At 38.1% G+C, this 14,476-nt stretch overlaps 1 protein-coding gene across 1 annotated transcript in view; it reads right to left on the bottom strand.

Annotated features, from left to right (window-relative positions):
- SLC6A2 (solute carrier family 6 member 2) overlaps positions 1-14,476 on the bottom strand; it is a 39,312-nt gene that overhangs the window by 13,130 nt on the left and 11,706 nt on the right. The window contains exons 3-8 of the mRNA XM_025169736.2: positions 12,868-13,099; positions 7,250-7,382; positions 6,608-6,742; positions 4,995-5,098; positions 933-1,057; positions 353-465 (exon numbers count right to left, since the gene is read on the bottom strand). Of these exons, the coding sequence (XP_025025504.2) occupies positions 353-465; positions 933-1,057; positions 4,995-5,098; positions 6,608-6,742; positions 7,250-7,382; positions 12,868-13,099 (842 nt within the window). The remainder of the gene's footprint in view (positions 1-352; positions 466-932; positions 1,058-4,994; positions 5,099-6,607; positions 6,743-7,249; positions 7,383-12,867; positions 13,100-14,476) is intronic.

The raw sequence follows: 14,476 nt of genomic DNA, 5'->3' as shown, positions 1-14,476 counted from the left end.
TTAACTTACAGACCGAACAATTTTTATCCTTGCATGAGGTGATCACCATTCACTTTCAGCAAGAACCAAACTCTTGGAGGATGAAAGAGGAAACAATGTACACAGATGTCAGTCCAGGCAGCTGGTGGATCTGAATGGCATTCTGGATGCTTGGGGAATTTCCCACCTTATCTGTCAGCTAAAAACATGGTTCTTCCAGCAACCTTGGGGAACCCATGGAGAACCTGCCCAATGGCTGTATTGTGTTTAGATAGGTGTTCTCCTGCAATTTTGCTTTTAGTCATCTTATTTATTTTGTTTTTACTATTGAAATGTTACCAAAAAGAAAAGGGAGAAAACAGGGAATACTCACAGAGCTGTCTATGCCCAGGGTAAGCAGCATGATAAAAAACACAACTGCCCAAAAAGTTGATCCATTGAGGGTTGAAATAGCTTCTGGATAAAGAATGAAAACCAGCCCAGCTCCTAAGAAACAAGAAAATTAAAACATGGGTTTCCTGATTTTATAATCTTAAGGCAAATGTGCTTAATCATTCCACACCATCATTTTACTCTTTGTCATCATCTCTCTGATTGAATATACACAATATCCTTTGTTGTAATACTTGTGATTGGTCAATAGGTGTCACTATGCTTTACCCATCAGACGTCATTACTACGCTGAAATCTCTCTTTAAACCCAATTTAGAATAGGATTTTTTTGTTTTGTATTGTTTTAAAGAAAACTCGGAGTAGACCCACAAGCAAGATTCTCATAAATTTAAATCAGAGGGTAGGTATCTCTTTGACATTTTTTTACATGTCTGGTTGTTTAACCAGGCACTCTTGTTGTACAACAAAGAGAAGAATAGATGAGTGATGGATAATTAAGGATTTTAAATGGGAAACTGTTCATTGATGGTGATGGGGTTGTATGGAAGAAACCTTCTTACCTTCAGTAGCCACATCTTTAATGCTGACTTTGTATACATGAGCCATGTAACCCAAAATAGAAAAAATGGCAAAGCCGGAGATGAAGCTGGTGACGCAGTTGATTGTGCTGGTCATCAGTGCATCCCTGGAGAAACCAAAAGTTTAGAAAAGAAACAGGATAATAAACAAAAGACATGCTTAAAGAAAAGAGATGGGTTCAATGCCATTTTTGTAGACCCAGAAACAAAACTGAAATAGATTAATCTGGTATATATTTCTCTCTCTCTCTTTTTTTCCCCCCAACTTTTACCTAGCATTTCAGGGACTGACTTGATATTTGTGACATCATATATGATAGGATTTCAATTCTGGATTCGTTTGTCAGACAGTATTCAAAACACTGGCTGAAGCAGCAGCAAGGGCTGTGATTAACTGAAGTGAGGAACGGCTCTGAGATTTGGGATAAGATATTATTTTTGGTCCAAGACCTAGGAAATCTGAATTCAAAGCCCTGATCCATTAAAAAAAAATGATCTTGGATTAACTAGTCTCATCAGCAATTTAGAACTGGATTGATTCAAAATATTTTGTTGTCTGAATAAATAGTGTCTTCCAAAGTTTTGGGATGGATATTGAAAGATGGGCTGCTGTCTTCTACTCCAGTACACTGGCAATGCTACATCTTCCACTACATTGGGGAGAAGTAGGCTACATTAGAGATGAAGGTTGGGCTCTGGTCTCCAAACATTTGCCACTGCATTCTACTCCTTTGCGTCTTCCGAATGAAGCAACCACCTCATTTTGTTGTTAGAACTGGCTCTGGAAGAAGACAATCCAGAGCTTCTTGGAAGAAGGGTGGAATCAAAAAGAAGTAGGATGGGAATTGTGAGAATGGCAGTCACAATAACAGATGGGAAAAGTCTTAATGACAAGCTGAAGCACTCTTTCCTGGAGTTACCAGAGATGGAATCTTGGTCCTTCTTCCTAGAAAGAAGATGCTCTACCACTTTACATTTTCCCTAAACTCCTAACCATTCTTAAAGTTCCACTGGATCTACCTTAAGGCTCTTCATTTACTACACACTCCATTGGATATGCCTCTGCCTAATACTATTAACAACTTTTCCATGGAGTCAACACTCAAGTTCTTCTTCTCTTTTCAAATAAGAATCAAATTGCACTTGCCTCAATTAAATGTTCTGTAAATTTGTATGGGGTTCTTCAATTCCAAAGAAGGTATCTTTGAAAAAGACGCATCTGTCAGTTAGATGGGGGGTTTTGGTTTCTCAAACCTTGAATTATATCATTATGTACAACTTTGGACTAGTAACATATTTTGGACAGCTTCATGTAGTATATATTCTCCTTCCTGGGCCCTTTTGAAATACTCACATATACCACTTCTTGTTAATTAGATTGTTTGCAGCTCAGAATATAATAAATTATATACATCTTCTACTACTGCTACAAAGATTTGAAAATTGTGCTATTCTATTTCTGGAAATTTTCATTTTGATCCTTTTTCTCTTACTAAATTAATGCTATCAGGTAATCCAGATTAAAGTCTGTCTCCCTCCCTCTCTCTCTCTCTTTCTGTTATGTTGTAGATTTGGAAGGATGCTGGAATTTATACTTTAGATGAATTATTGGATGATAATGATTAATTTTTATCATTTCTTATGTTAAAGGGTAAATATAATTTGTCTGCTGGCAGCATTCACAGCTAGATCTACCAACATCTTGATCTGAACTAGTGGCATCTTCAGCTTCAGAGATAACTAAATTATTAGACATGATCACTAAATCTTATGAGAAAAAAGACACACAATTAATCTTTAGAAATATTGGTTATTGATAAATCAATTTAAGATGAACATTTGCAAGATCGAATGAAACAAGGAATTGGAGAGTCCCATTTTGTCTAAACAGTGGGAAACCATCAATATCTTTCTCAACCATTTCAACAGATCTAGATTATGGTTTATTTAACAAGTGAACTCTGTACTTATTAGATGGAAATTGATATTTGGGTAGTATCATTTCTTATTGCTAAGAGACCTGTCCTTCAGTATTGGAAGAAGATATTTATGGCCATATTTCTTCAGTGGATTGAGAACCTGATGTTACTTGCATATTGGAAATTAGTTGCTTACAGAAATAGATTAAGCATGGATGATTATAATGCAATACAGTCATCCTTTAATACAATTGTTGTGTAAAATTTTAGATACATATACACGTGTATGAGAAACCTCTATACAGTATATAATTTGCTCTGATTTTCTTCTTTTCCTTCTGTTCTGTTTAATTAAATAAATAAAGACCAAATCTTTGCACTTGTCTCAAAAGCAAACATTGTTTCCAAGGGTTAAAGAGAAATGAATATTTCAGAAAGAGAGCAAATTCCTCTATTTGGCAGGGAAAGGCAAACACTAGCAAAATGCCAGAAGGCACATTTAACGATCACCAAACCAGGTAAACACAATTGGGATGACTTCCTCAAGAGAAAGTCATCCTTCCTCCAATAGATCCAGGGTGGAGTTGGCTCTTCATTTTCCATGTATGTTTTCTTTTCCTTTTAAAATGTTTCATGGTAAATTTACCCAGATTACAGGATAAAAGCAATTACTCCGGAAATGTTTCATTTCTCTCTCCTTTTTTTCAAAGGCATGCTTCCTAGTGATTGGCTACAATTAATGGTAATCTAATTCAAAAGGCAGATGGTTGTCATTTGGATAAGCATGTGTGATTAGAGGTGTCACGACTATTACATGATGCAAATCTAAAGTGACCCAAAGCCAAATTCTAATCAAAAGCAAACTACCAAGATGCTAAAACCAAAACATGGATTTTGTTGTCTTTAAATTAAATTCTGCATTGGGGCTGGGGCTGGGCTCACAAGGGAATAGACAAAATGATACTACTTAGCTTGAATGAATGATTGAGGTATTTCTATAGCCCCCCCAAAGTCTACACTTTTTCACAAATTCTTGTTTAATATGATGGAAAGGAAATGGCTTATGATCCCTCCCCCCCCAGGAGAGCTTTGGGGTACAAAGTTTTGGTGGAACAAAGTGTTCTTCTATATCTCATAGTTGTGGGATGAGTAAAAGGGAATGTGTCTCATCAATCCTTTAGTAGCCTGCAGTCTTCCTATCTTCCTATACTTCCATGAAATCCCAAGGAAAGAGAACCCCTCCCGTGAGGCTTTTTTAGATCAGAAACTGTGGGTAGGACAGCTGAAAAGTGATGGAGGGTTGTGGAACTAAAAACAAATAGACAAACACCAAGCAGAGTCCCTTCCATCACTGTGCAACAATTACATCTGTCCAGAAGAAAACGCAGAGAACTTCTAAAGCAACTCTAAATACGGCAGAAGAGAAGAAGAGTTGTTGGAGAAGAACACTTTTGAGAAATTGGAGGACCAATTTCAGCAGAACGTTACTTTGAAAATGCATGAAAAGCAAGCCTATCCGTGGACAGGGCAGCTGGACCACAGCCATTCATCTTCAATGACACTGTTGCATGATTAATGCAGGTGAGTAATTTCTATACATGAAGGTTCTCCAGACATTCTCATTATCACCCACTGGGCTGGAGGCAAGTGTGGGGACTTAATCTTAAGATGTTCCTACCAAAGCGATTCACCCGATGCCAGATTTAATCCTCTCCTATGCTAAAGAAAGACCTTGATATTTATCTTGACCTTCTAATCTTTTAGCCTGGAAACTAAACTCCAATGAAGCTACTTTTGCTGCTTTTCCATTGTTTAATATCACTTTGCATTTTAAGTGATTTAGTACTAAGGCTCCCTTTTTCATTGCTGGAAGTATGATCTGCTTTATCAATCCAAAGGTGGTATAAAGATCTGTACACATCTGTGCTTGTGTGTATCTCTGTACATAACAGACACCTGCCAATTATAAAAATATTGTATAATTTCAAAAATGGATACCTCGGAACGGGATTGATGCAATCTTATTTCCTATCTAATGTCTACCTGTATGAAAATAGCTTTTTTAAAAAACCAATAGAAGAAAGATTAAAGATATGCGCAGACAAGTGAAATCAGCACAGCTTGCCTGTAACAGTTGTTGTGAAATTCATTGTAGCTTGCAAAGGCAATCAGGACACCGAATCCAGCTCCCAAAGAGTAAAATATCTGTGTAGCAGCATCAATCCATACCTACATAAAGAAAACAGTGAATGTATTTTTAAGGTGTTTGCTTTTGCCTTCAGTTGCAGGAAACATGGATGAGAATACAGCAACGTTCAGAAGTTTCAAAAGCTATGGTCAAGTTTCTTTCCTTGATGGAGTGAAACTGACCAAGTGGGCCATTTTCTCTCAGGTCAACCAGCAGATCTCCACAGAAGGTGCCTTAAACTCTTGAAGAATGGCAGGGCATAGCCCTAACGCAGGCATAAATAAATGTCAGATTGCTTTAACGTACATTGGATTTGGCTAATGATCCCTTCTTCCAAGAGAAGTCTAGTGCTTGTGTGGTGAATACGGCACTCTTTGTCCATTCTCAATAACAAAAATATCATATTAATTTTTCATCTTTACTCTATGCAGTCTGAACCTTTAGATTAACCCTGCGAAGAAATCTTCTCTGATGCTGACTTACCCCAAAACTATGCCCCCTAAATTGTTTACTCTGCAGTAATGCTATGTATTGACTTCGCCAGTGAGTCTTACTGCCTAGGGTGACTGTCTCAAACTATTTCTAGTTAGCTAAATATTTTTACAAGAAGTGCCAGCCAGCCAGTCGGTCTCCCTTCTAAGCTTCAGTGTCGCCTTGCTACGAACATTGCTCTGGCACAGGGCTGGTGTATGATTCTTGCTTACACATAATAAATTACAGATTTATAGTCTAAGGAAGAGAAAACAATTGGAGAAAATCCACAGACACCAAGATGTTTTCAGGAAGCTCCTGCGGGAGAACAATGGCACAACGCCATTCACTCTTCCTGGCACTGCAGGCTTTATTTGAGAAGCAACTGCTCCTCCTTTGGTGAAGAAGACATTTAATTTCAAACATTAGACATCTGCCCAGCTGTCGTTCATTCTCTGCTGGAGATTCACTGAAAGCATAACTCCCTGAAACAGGGGCTTTCAAAGGGAAGAATCCATTACAGATATTTTAGTTCAGATACATTCAAGCCTAAATGTCCATTCCTAACCACAACGATGCCACAATGACAAGATGGACGTGATGTCACAACACAAGCTCTCCCTTTCATACTGACATTACAACATTGCACACAGGAACGTAAAGAGGAGAATTTGCATCGCAATGTTGTGGTGGATGTTTTGTCACTTGGCCTCCTTGCTCCACCCATTGAATGGGTGCCTGTCCATTCAAGATATTATGGGCCATCATTCTGTTGCTAACATCAAGCAACTGAAGATGGTCAGGTTGGCTGAGAGATTATGACCTCAACTAGAGAATTGGGGAGGTTCGTATTTTCATGCACACTGTCCTACTTACTTCTGACATACTTTGCTGGGAGATCAAACAAATGAACGGAAATAAGGTCTATTTAAAGCAAGCAGGGTTTTCTATATTATATTTTATAATAATAAGACAGTGTTCTTTGAACATTTTGTCTCTTTAGGAGAATCTTAGCTGAAATCGTCTCTGCAATGTGAATTTTAAAACTGAAAGGGGGAGTGGAAGGATGGAGCACTTACTGTGGCTTCTTTCAATCTTCCAAAATCAATGTTGAGATATGCCTTGATTCCCTCATATGCACCAGGCAAAGTTAGCCCGTGGATTAACAGCACAGATAGTACAACATAAGGCAATGTAGCAGTTATCCATACAACCTATAAGATCAACACATTAAAACAAAAGGACCCATCTGTCAACAGTAAAATGTTGATTAAAAATGCAAGTATCTATTAGGAACATAGAAAGCTGTTATCTCTTGAACCGGATTATTTGTTTTCTCTTGCCTAATATTGATGGCACAGGAGTCTCCAAAGCTTCAAAAAGTTATCTTCCATCATTTATAACATATTGCATTACATCCAGTATAACACACCATTCCCACCCTTTGAATCGTATCTTGCGTAGGGCCACTATATCTGGAATACAAAAGTCCAGATTTTTATTTTTTTTATTTATTTATTTATCGTATTTATTCTACCGCCATTGAGTGGTCATCTGGATTTTGGCAGCCCTGATCTGGTCATCCTAAACAATTTTTTATTAGGAAAATACCTGTCATTGGTATTATATCATATGAGAGTTCTATACCGCTCTGGATATCCAAATGAAATCAAGACGGTACCTTAAAATTTTAAATTAAAAGCAAACAAGCGTTGCCATACCTTTCCAGAAGTCTTCACCCCTTTCCACAGGCTAAAAAACAGGACTATCACTACAACCAAGAGGCACAACACAAGTTGCCATCGGGGCTGGCCGATTTCCTGAATCCCACGGCTAAGTTGCAAGACTCGCTGCCTATCCGAAGAAAGACAGAGGAGAATGAGTTACATCATCTTATGTGGTGGAGAACTTGGTGGTCTGTCCCTGTCCTCCTGTGGAAGCACCACCTGCTTTTACTAAGATGCCTGAAATTGTTTTCAGAATCAGCCCTTCTCTATCTGGGAGAAACAGAAAATAAAAGGACAGGAAGTAATATGTCATGCCATTGATTTGGGGACTAGTCACAAAGTCCCCAAAGAGGAGGAATTCTCCCCAGAAATAATTCACTCTCCAAAAAGCTCAGGATGTTCTACAAAGTTATCTAGATGCTACAGAGTTTATCTTCAGTGTTAAATCCAATGAATTGTGCTCTTTTCCACTAAGATATCTATACAGTTTGTAAAGTTCTGAAGTACAAGTATACACCCAGGAGAATTACTTACTCAATTACTTAATTAATTCCTTAATGCTGAACTATTAAGGCAACACAAGTCAAAACTTCTGTACAGTATAGGTATCTCCTGCCACAGGCACCCTCTTCAGTTAAGGAAGTTAAGCATGACCTACCAAAAGTCATGTTAACAAGACCCCTCCCCAACATGACCCTGGCCCCATATTCAAGAACTCCTTCTCTAAAATGGTTGCTGGTCTCAGGAAGAATTTGTCTAATTAAGATCTGAACAGGATAGCTGTGGTTCTGTCACACAAACATGATCTGATTTCAGCCATGTCAGTTTCTCCAATGTGGGGTTGCAAGATTTATTCCATCCCTGGTCTATTTCACTTGGCAATTTTTTAAAAAATGCATTCATATTCAGATTTAAAATCAACACATGCCCTGACCCCACCCCCAAGACTGTATGGTTTCATGTCCCAAATCCAAACATACAACCTGAAGATTAACTGTGTGTGGAATAACCACACATTTGGAAGGATAATCATTCTGGTGTATGTATTAGCTTGAGAAGTCTAAATTAAGTAAATTTTGAAATCCTCATCCACTCTTCTTCCCTTAGAAATCCAGAACAGTTTAAAGAAAGAACAATAAAGATAATGTTCCAATTTAAAGGCACATGTGGACATGGATATGATCTTGTCCTTTGGAAGAAATTAGGAGAAATTAAAAAATTGTAACCAATTTGAATAACGGAGGCGGCAAAGAGTCATTCTTTGCTGCCTCTTTTATTCAAATTGTTACAGTTTTTTAAACCATAAGGTACAGTAAACTAAATCCTGATTTTATTCTTTCCCTCTTATCAGTCACCTCAGGGATGACCTCCAGAAGATTAGTTGATTTCTACTGTATCCTTACTGCTCTTTGCCTGCTGGATACCAAATTCTCCTGTTTAGAAATTTATGGGACAGAATTTTAAGACTTCCATTTTATGATTTTACGATGCTAAGTAACACTCAACGATAGCAAAAAAATGTACATTCATATATTCATGCTCATCTTCCGAAGGCTATCACTTAAGTGTCTTAAAAATGCAGTAACCATGAATTAGAAGGTTAAGTATTTTACTGCTTCCATATTTTAGCAGTTAGTAATTTGATATTTTTAGTACCTCGTTGAATTTATGTCTATTAGATGTCTTCTATTCTCTTATTCTTTTAATTTTTTTTTTGCAAAGTTTTAGTTCATTTTATTCTAATTCTTTACAATTGCACTTTGCTTTGGTTACTGACTATAATAAAATTAAGTGTGTGTGTGTGTGTGTATGTGTGTGTGGGTGTGGGGGTGTATGTATGTACACACACACACATATACATACATACTAATTCTTCAGTAAAAAGAATGAAACCACCTATTTTGCTCCCTTACCACTGGGAAAAAAAAAACCTGATTGGGACACTGCTATTGAGAAGGTCCTATTCCTGGCCAGTGCACCATGACTCAAATCCTTCCGAGGGATCCTGAGCAGAGGACCCCTCCACCCCAGATAACCTTTGTTGGATAAGAGGACCTCTTAAAGGTAGACAAAATCCTCCAGCATAACAGGGTTATTTCAAGAATGCATCTGAATCATTCTGAGACTCGGAGGACTTGGTAAGCAATACTTTGTTATTCGAGGTAGACAGACAGTGTCAAAAGAGGCAGGGTCCCTTGTTCTCTTCCCATTGTGGTCTCTCTTTCTCCTTCGTGAGCAACATTGAAAGCATGCTCTTCAGGGCTCAGTTAAAAGGAAATGAAGCCTAAACAGGAAGCAGAATTTAAAAGAACATGACGTGTCTTAATGGGTTGAGCCTCCTTTGTTTTTCCCATCATGGTCTTTAGGACGGAGCCAGAAACAATAAACTTAGACACCCTGCTCCAAACAGAGAAGACAGAAGCCTACAGATCACAGTCATCCGCTGAGCAAGGTCAGACCTTGAGGTGGAAATATTTCAAAGGAACATCCTCATCTAGGACAGTGTGGGGTAACCCTTCTTTTGTTGAGGACTATAAGGCACCAAGTAATCCATAGAGCACCACTAGGTAAGTAGGGCTGAATGACAAATGGTATAGGAACACCCACTTTTCCTCCCTGATATGGCACTTCCCGTCCTTCTGTTCTTTTTGGACAGCTTCCTCTCTCCCTCTCCTTGCAATCTCTCTTCTACTTTCTAAATTTTTATTGGAAAAAGGGATCAACAAAGCATTGCAAATAAACAAAGCGTTGTCATAAAGAAAAATAAGCAAAAAACCTAAACCAAATAAAGCAAAAAACCAACCAGAAATGACATAAGAGCAAAAAAAAAAACACATGTAAACACACCAAACGCATCGGGAGATATAAATACATTTGTTCTGAAGTGTCTCAACTGTTTTCTTCCCCCTGTGAAAGAGTTGCTATTTTCTCGAGCTCTTCTTCTGGATGTCTCTTGGTGGAGTATCAAAACTGACTTTATAGCTGGAGGTAATGGTAGTTACTACTTCTGGAGTTGCTTTGCATTACACACTGATTTTCAAAATCCACCTGACAGCATTTCATCATGATGCCTCCCCTTGGGATTTAATGGGACTGTGGGAAGCCACAGGGGTTAGATAGATGAGGTCAACAAATCTCTTCCAAACCACTTCTGCCATTAAGTTGATTACCCTACGGAATTAGGCAGAGGGTTCTGGTAGCTCACTCCTGCCTTAAGACAATCCATTTAGCCTAAAGCCCATCCAGGCCACGCTATCTGTTATGTGGGTGATGATTCTTAGGACATCTTACTATATTTTTCTTTTCCTAAACATAATAATCAGAGGGAGGCTAAGAGAGGTGTGAGGAAGAGGAGACCAACCTTTGCCATCACCCTGATTCCCTATTGCAACTCATGCATACAGACACACAATTATTAAGAAATCCCTGTCCTGCAACAACGCATGAATAGGAGATGGAGCTGCGATTAGCTTTACATTCAATCTTACCTCCCCTGGCCCCCAAATCTATGCACTGATGAAAACATCTCCAAACATAAAATGCAGAACATGAGGCCCAAGGCTACCCCAACATCTTAAATAAAGTTCCCAAAAGTTGTTACTACACTGCAATTTTTAACGGGACAAAAAGATACCATACATACACAATTAAAGAGTAGTCACATGCCTATGTTTGATTTTAATTAAATGGAAATGGAAATGAAAGCAAAAAAAAGAAAAGAAAAAAAAAAAAGGTTAGTTTTTGCCTTGATTTCAGAACTCTAATTTGGACTCAGTTCTGAAAACCCCTGGCTAGCCTTTGCCCCAGAAAAACTGCGCGCCCTTGTTTTACTAGGCAGCTGAAAAAGTGAAGACATTTGCCATCTTAACCAGGTATTTTTAATTGCACGGGGTTTTTTTGCTTTGATCATTTACATGATCATATATGATAGTAATTGAAATGCTGAGTAAACAAAGGGCCAAAAGTGGTGAGCTGACAGCAGGCTAAAAGTCGTGAAAGTTAAGTGTTTCTTTTCTTTTCTTTTTTAATGAAAAGAGAATTAATTCAAAGAACAGAACATATAATTAAACCAATTAGACCTTATTAACAGAAAAGAAAAAAAGAAAAAAGAAGCAAATCAATCCAACTTTCTGTGATGGTAGATAAGAAGTAACCGTCTCATTCTGTTCCGATTTCAATCTTCTATTGATGTTTTATTACAATTGCAGAGGGAAGAAGAGGAAACATTCCACTTCTATTCTACCTTCCCTCCTATAATTGCTAACTAGATAAAATAATAAACACCTACTTATTCATGCTTCATATTTTCAGTAGGCAGAAACTTGCTGTTTTGCATTGTACAGTGTTCTGGACTACTTGATAAAAGACTGGAAGACACCCAACAATTACAAAGCTGAAACACTGACACTGGATCTCAAAAATGCAGGATCAACCCTTCCCTGTCTGTGGTACCAATGGTTACAGAAAGAACAAAGAACAAAAAAAATGCATGTGTCTCATTTGGAATGAGACATGGTTCCAGTTGAGGAAATCTCATAAGTGTGTTGGGATGACCCTAATAGGCATCATCAGAATATTTTAGCCATGGTCATGACACTGGAAAGAGAGCTCTGTACCCCAAATCCATAAACTTTCAGGAGCACCTTGATGATGGTTATGGCGTTGTCAGACTATATGGAACATCTCGTAGGCATTTTTGTAATACTTTTCCTATTGCTTTTGAAGCCTCTATGAAAGACCTAGTTTAATTTTAAATATATATATATATATATAAGAGAAAGGGGAATTCTTCAGACACTCTTCTCAGAAATTTCTCAAACTGGAGAGGGGATGCTTTGAATACTTCCTTGAGCTCCTGGAGGAAAGGTAAAATATAAAATGAATGAATGAATGAATGAATGAATGAATGAATGAATGAATGAATGAATGAATAAAATTTGATTAGATAGGAGCAGCAACTGCTCACTCCTCTAAGCAACCAATATCCCAAACTATATTGTATCATCTTATTTTGACAAGAAGATGAAAAGGAAGAAAGGATGATGTCTTCTGAAGTTTGGATGGCTTGGAGGTTTGGTGGGATGAGGAAACAGACACAATCACAAATGGACCCTCAACTTTCAATGTACAATATATAAACCTCTCCTGTGGTTCTTAAAAGGGTTTTTGTGAGAGGGGTATTCTGGTCAATCTCTCTCTACTGATTTCAAGTATTTTGGTATCATGGTCTCATTTCTCAGAGGGATCATTTTGGTTCCACTCCGATTAGTATTCCAAACTTCAATAGTATTCCACACCTCAGCTGGTAACTAACCATAATGGTATGGATTTCCAAATTCACTGGAAGTGTGCTGAAGAATCTCTCTGATTGGGCAGCAACAAGCTAGAAGGGCAACTTCAAGTCTTCCCAGAAATAGCTGGTTGACCACAATCAACAGATGACTAGACTAAATGAGCTCCTCATCTAAGCTACCAGGGATCTTATAGTTATTCTCCAGAAAAGAACTAACGTCTTCCTGCTAGAAAACACAGCCTCTGCAAATATACACACCCAAAAGGGAAATGCTGAAACAGATCCAGGAATGATAGCAGGTGAGAAGCCCCACACTTACTCGTAAAATTCAGCAGCAGGAGTATTCTTGAGCTTGGAGCTAACATTGACAAATACGGAGGTATTGACTTTAGGGTCTGTGCAGTTGGGGGTATTCCAGGGATTACTGCAATGAGTCCAGGGAAGCTCCCCCAGAGAGAAGGAGGCAAACAGGTAATACAGAGACCAGGCAATAATAACATTGTAGTAGAAACCAACGTATAGTGCTATGAGGATCACAGCATAGCCCACACCTGAAAGGAAAAACAGATTACACATGAAGTTGGCATTACATTGGGATCATCTCATTCATGAAGGTTAGAAAGAAGTATCACTGCTCTCTGGCACAAGGCACAAAACTGACACAAAGTTATTACAGTTTGGTATAAGGAACAGGATCATTGTTGTAGGGTGTTGGTTAATGTGGAAGAGTCAAGAACCTGGCATTCTAAGTAGGTAGGTTTGGGCCATAAAGATTGGATCAGTTAACCAGCTACATCTTCGTCAAAGAAGACTTGGGCCAAAGCTTTCTTCTACATCCATTTACAACCATTTTATTAAATTTCATGGAAAGCAAATGGCTTTCCCTTTTCTTTTCTTTTTTTAAGCAGAAGAAAAATTTGGTGATATTCTCATAAGGGGCAGACATGGAGGAGCCCTTACTTTAATTAGAAGGTGGCCAAAGAGTGTGTATGTGTGAATGCTCTTTCATTGTACAGTCATCTGGCTGGTGGACTTCTACCTCTCTGGTTTCCCACACTTCAATTCAGTCTCAAGGGAAGCCACCACTGGGTGGGTGGTCAGCATACTTTTTTCAACTGGGAAGCATAGAAAATAAGCAAGCCTACGAAATGATCGAGAGATGTGAAACGAAAATAAAATCATGCTTTCTATCATCCTGCAATAAAACAAGCTCAGAGATACCACCAAGAGAATTTTCAAAGAATCCAAAATGTGAGAAGGAAAGCAGAAGGCTCTTTTGTAGGGGAGGAAATTTGGGAGGGGGACACACCAAGAGAGAAGTCAGCAATGTCAAATGCTTAAGTGTTTGGAATGCACTAATTTTATCAGAACAAAAAGAAAAGGAAGAAATAAAGGTGGCCTCAACTAAACTCAACTAAGCTGAGGTCTTTTCTTGTATCTGCAGACTGAGTATTATACCAAAAAAAAAAAAAAGGAAGCTTCTGAGAATGGCAGGCTGTAGGACATTTATCTTATGCTGAATAAATTATTAATCCATCTAGTCTAGAATTTTGGATATTGATTTACCAGCAACTTTCTTGGGTTTAAGGCAAGTATTTTTCCAGAACTACCTGAAGATCCAAGGATTGAAGCTTGATTTCCCATTAGGGCCAACTATTTTTTTTCCCCCCGGACTTCTAATCTGTTCCTTCTCTACTGCTCTCCCATAGGTTTTAGTTTTTATCATATTAGTTGTCAGTTTGTTTATTTTTTAAGTTATTTATTCCATTGCTGCTACTGTATTTTTGTCACCCAGACTTGTCTTAAAAGGTGGGGTAGGAATCTCCATAAATGAGCAAACAGCTCATGAGAAAGAAATTAACAGATTCTGATCAGGAAACAATTCAACTAATTTTTAAATAAAATCTGTTATAAATTTGTGTAAGTAT

This window comes from Python bivittatus, unplaced genomic scaffold (assembly GCF_059951505.1).
Source record: "Python bivittatus isolate LINGU-HERP-01145 unplaced genomic scaffold, Pbiv_v1 ctg000190_np1212, whole genome shotgun sequence".
NCBI classification, from domain to species: Eukaryota; Metazoa; Chordata; class Lepidosauria; order Squamata; family Pythonidae; genus Python; species Python bivittatus.
This window is presented reverse-complemented; position numbering and strand designations above follow the sequence as displayed.